Source organism: Drosophila melanogaster, chromosome 3R (assembly GCF_000001215.4).
Source record: "Drosophila melanogaster chromosome 3R".
NCBI lineage: Eukaryota > Metazoa > Arthropoda > Insecta > Diptera > Drosophilidae > Drosophila > Drosophila melanogaster.
The window spans coordinates 27,326,783-27,331,362 of NT_033777.3; the positions used below are offsets into that span (position 1 = coordinate 27,326,783).

At 44.8% G+C, this 4,580-nt stretch overlaps 1 protein-coding gene across 1 annotated transcript; it reads right to left on the reverse strand.

Moving 5' to 3' along the window:
* Positions 1–2,910: 2,910 nt before the first annotated feature.
* On the reverse strand, positions 2,911–4,100 carry CG3330 (uncharacterized protein). Its single transcript, NM_143301.3, has one exon. The coding sequence runs from the start codon at positions 3,897–3,899 to the stop codon at positions 3,033–3,035; it is 867 nt and encodes a 288-aa protein (NP_651558.2). The 5' UTR covers positions 3,900–4,100; the 3' UTR covers positions 2,911–3,032.
* Between the last annotated feature and the right edge of the window lie 480 nt (positions 4,101–4,580).

Genomic DNA, 4,580 nt, shown 5'->3' on the forward strand with positions numbered 1-4,580 from the left:
AATTAAAAAGTTGCCAATGACAAACGGGTCGGGGGCTTGCGGGTCGCTTCCCTCCAGCGACCCTGCTGAGAAATGCGCCGTAGTCTCACCAGAAATATTCGGTTCAGTTTAGTTCAGTACAGTTCAGTTCGGTTTGGCCAATGTGATATGGTATATGGGGAGTATGCCATGGGATCGGGATGAGCTGACTCAGTCTGGCACGCACGTAATTGAGACAAACTTTGAGACAGTAAAACATTCGAGTAGCTCCTCGGGCAAGGAGCTATGCGGAAGGGGAAAGTGTCCGGGTGCCAATGAGAAAATTACGACATTTAAACCCGTAGGTTAAGTGCACGTGAAATATTAAGTTTAGCTGCTTGAGAGCACACTAAATCTTATTGTAGGTCATTTGTCGGCTGGCGCATTCCACTGGCATCCAATTGGAGACCTAATTATAGCTGGTTGGGAGTGGGTTTTGGTTAAGGGTTTTTAACCTGAAGCATTAGCTAGTAGATGGTCATAAATTCTCAGCAGACGTGCCTCTGCAAGGATTCATTATCAGAGAAATCAAAGTAATAGAGGTGGCAGTAATGAATACTACTTTAAACAATCTGTTAGTGGATTTCGCTTTAATTATGGGATATTTTGAGATATAGTGATGACAGGCTGAACAAAAAACGTTATGGCATGGGCCACAGTAATTGAACAATGTCCAATTGATATGAACTCTCGTTATATTCTTTGTCTTCCCAGCAGGTGGCCAATTAAGACAAATTGAAGGACACTCAATGCGGCAGGACATCATGTGAGAAGTAAAATCCCTTTGTTCATTTCGCCGCATTGGAATGCCGGATGAAGTGGTCCTTGGTCCGAAAAGTTAAGCAGGATCCCGGTTGAATGGTTAATATCAGGAGACCGGGAGCTGCACTATCAGATCCAGCTCCAACAATTGAACGAACGCATCGCTTGAAAAAGCAGTCGAGTGTGCACGCTGTGGAAATTGAACATCGAAGGCCGGATTTTTGCAGTCGCAGCCTGATGGGGAAAGAGTGTGGCAAGGGGGTACGGTTGCGGGTATAAGTGCGGCTAATTATGCTGCCAACGGCAGCGGGGCAGCTGCAAGGCTGTGTGGCGGCGGTAAATGTTGCGATTTTGCCAAATAATCAGAAAAGGCTCTCAACATTTTACGTAAAACGAAAATGCACGGGAAATGTACAGGACGTGGGCACATTGAGGGGGCGTGGCACACGTCCAGTGCCTGGCGGGCCGTAAAACGCTTGCGGGAGCGGAAGTTCAGCGGTCGCCATGTTGTTGCTTTGTTACGTTATCTAATTACAAAGGAATTGTGCGGCAACGTCACACAGTTGCCGGTCCACCGATCCCGCAACTATCCTTCCAACATTGTACCCACCCCTATCTCATAAAGGGCCACCATCCCGACCCATCCCATGGCTACTCATCCCATCCCTACCCAGCGAATCCCTTTCCATCCAAAACTGGGCTACGGCAAAATATTATTTCTGTGCAAATGCACAACATGGGTGCATGGGCTGCGGGCATCCGATTGATATATGCAGATGCGTGCTCGCAGTCCGAGTATCTCGGTCCGCCCGTGAAACCAAACTCTACTGAACAGCACTGCCCGCAGTTAGTTACTTTCCCACCAACACACACTCACGCACACACACACACAAGCTCGCACTGACACACGCACACGGGGGAGCACCCACACACACACACAAGCGCGCTAAATACACTTGTGTCTAATAAGTTTTATCCGAACGGTCAACGAGGCGTGCACCCACACAAACACAAGGACGAACCACAGTTTTGACACACTGCAAAAAAAAAAAAAAATAACTAAGTTGGAACTATTCTCATTAGAATTAGAATTCCATTACTGATTTTAGTTTTTCAATATTTAAAGACTTCAAAAGATAAACAAATATATTTAGGTACACAACTTATTTTAAATCATAAAGGTTTCTAGGCTCATCCTTTTGTCCTCGCTTGTTCTCAGTGCATCACAATGGGTGTCAAGCGATGGGAAATGGTCAATGGGTGGCCCATAAACAAATGAAGGGTCGTGCTTCGGGGGACCCAGCTGCGTATGCGGCATATTTGAGCGGGCATGGCGAAAAATTGTCAAACTGCCGGCCGCGGCCCCAAAGTCAGTTAGGTTGGCAATCTGCTTAGCCGCTGCAAACCACCCATCCACCCACCACCCACTTAGCGAACCCCCTTGTTCAACCCATCCATCGCCGCAATCCACTTGCATTTAAATTGTGAAAATATTTGGGTGCTGTCGTCCGGTCGTTAAATGAAAATTGAAGCTAGGTCGCCCATTTGACCGTTTGGCCTGCGACCTCTACGCAAAAATTCTTTAAACAAACGGGGTCAGCCAGGATATTTTTTTTGTTGGCTTTGGGTTGGAACATTTAAGGGACGCTAATTGCGTGCTTGTCAACACTCGAAATAAAAATAATATTTGCAACAATTAAAAGAGCGCCGACGCCAACAACAGTTTAAGCGATTCAAAGCCAGAGGACCAAAAAAAAAAGGACTCAAAAAAGGACTCCCCGGCGACACGACTCTGCGGCATGGTGCATAATTTTTCAAAATATTTAAATTATACATTTTAAAAGGGACAACCTGCTGAATATCTCCAAAAGGTAGCATCAGCCAATTATGCAAACTGCAAACGCGGTGACCTCAAAAAAAAGGGGAAAGCAATGAGATTTTCTTTTTTGTTAGGTATTAAATTTAATATAGGCCACTAATAATTTTTTTGTTGCATTATTTAATGGTAATTTAAACTTTAAGCGATTTTGTCAAAATAAATCCTGACATTCCAAATGCATATTTGATTAATTTGATTTGATTAATTATTTTTATAAATAGCTCACTGGTACAATATAAAAAGTTTTTATTAAACTATGTCTTCTTCAGTTTATTCATGCAAAGATCACTTAAAAAAATTTTGACAAATGAGAGATTTGGGCTGGACGCATTGGATTTTAGGACAATCTGCCGATCGCCGGTCATCTTTTCCCCTACTTCACTGGATTGGGCCGCTTGGGCAGGTTTCTTTTGAGGAGCTGCCAGTTGATGCTGGTCGGTGGAGCGGCGGACCGCTGCTTGATCAGCTTCTTGTGACTAGATCCCTTCGAGAGTTTGGAGCGGGCGGAACCCAGGCCGCGGTACTGACTGACGCTGCGAACCACTTTGTTGCCGCCCAACTTGCTAGCCACCTTGTTTCGGAATTTGCGCTTCAATATCATCTTGCCATGGCTGATTTGGGTCTTGGGACTAGCGCTCTTCGGTTTGGTTGGAATTTTCTTGAGGGATGACTTCTGCGATTTGCTCGACTTCGTGGACTTGGAGGACTTGAGTGATTTGGTAGATTTACGCGATTTAAGCGTCTTCAATGACTTTTGGCTCTTCTCCTTGGACTTAGATTTAAGGGATTTTAGGCTCTTGGACTTGAGGCTTTTTGCCGACCTTTGCTGGGAGACAATGGCGCCACCCTTGGAGCGCAGATCAGCTTTTTCCGGAGCCGGGCCCACCGAGTATTTGGGCATCATGGCCGGCTTGGATTGCAGAGCACGATCCGCCTGGACAATTGAATCGAAGTTGCCGAAAACCTGGCGAATATTGCGGTTAACATACTCCAAGTACTTTAGCGACGAGTTGCACAAGCTGCACTTGTTGTTCTTGTCGTTATCCTTGTTGTTCCGGATCAGGCTCTCCAGGTACAGAAAGTTCTTGGCCATGTTCTCACAATAGCGGCACTTGGTGGTCTTCTCCATTTGGTTGGGCGTTTGATCGTATATACTGGGCTTATTCTGCAGATTTAGAGCCGAATTGTTTGGCACTACGTACTCTCCGGCGGCTGGTCGCTTTTTTTGAATGCCTATCATTTTACGTAATACCGAAATTTTGTAAAAATTTTCAGGATGCGAATGTTTCTGTTGGTTAGACGGATGTAAAATGCCGATGATTGCCCGATTTGGATATCAAAAGGAAGTGATTTAAATTTCATCGCCTACTTGAGGCATATTTTTTGTACGTTTTTATTTTTGTAAAGGGAATTACGTTACCCAAAGCAACTCAGAAAAACCAGCCTCATTCTAAAAAGTCAAACACGCTGACATTGAAATCAGGGCCACCTGGCTTGGTGCCTCAATTAATCTCATCCATTTCTTATCCATCAAAGGTCTGGCCAATTTGTCGGCAAATCGTCAACCTTGCCCTGCTCAATTATCGATCAAATAAATTGCAGTGAATATTTAAAGACTTGTTCCAAATTAAATTAAACGCTGCCCGGCGAATTACCCATGTACACACGCTGGCTAGGAAATAAAGGACTCGTTTAATTTCTATTTCCTTGGGCACAATTAGCGATAATCAGCTGGCAATGGCAGCCGTTGGTCCTTCGCTTTTCCCATTCGCATTCCCATTTCCAGCACAACTCTCCTCCCATTTCGCTTTGTGTATTTGGGTCAGCTCGTTGCGATGTGCACAATAATTTATTTCATTTCAAGATGTAATCGGGACATTTTAGTTTGTCGTGCCGTTTGTTTTGCCCAGACTAACACATT

Bases quoted from the DNA above. Each gene is read 5' to 3' on its own strand.
- CG3330 (NM_143301.3), bottom strand. From the start codon at position 3,899: ATGATAGGCATTCAAAAAAAGCGACCAGCCGCCGGAGAGTACGTAGTG.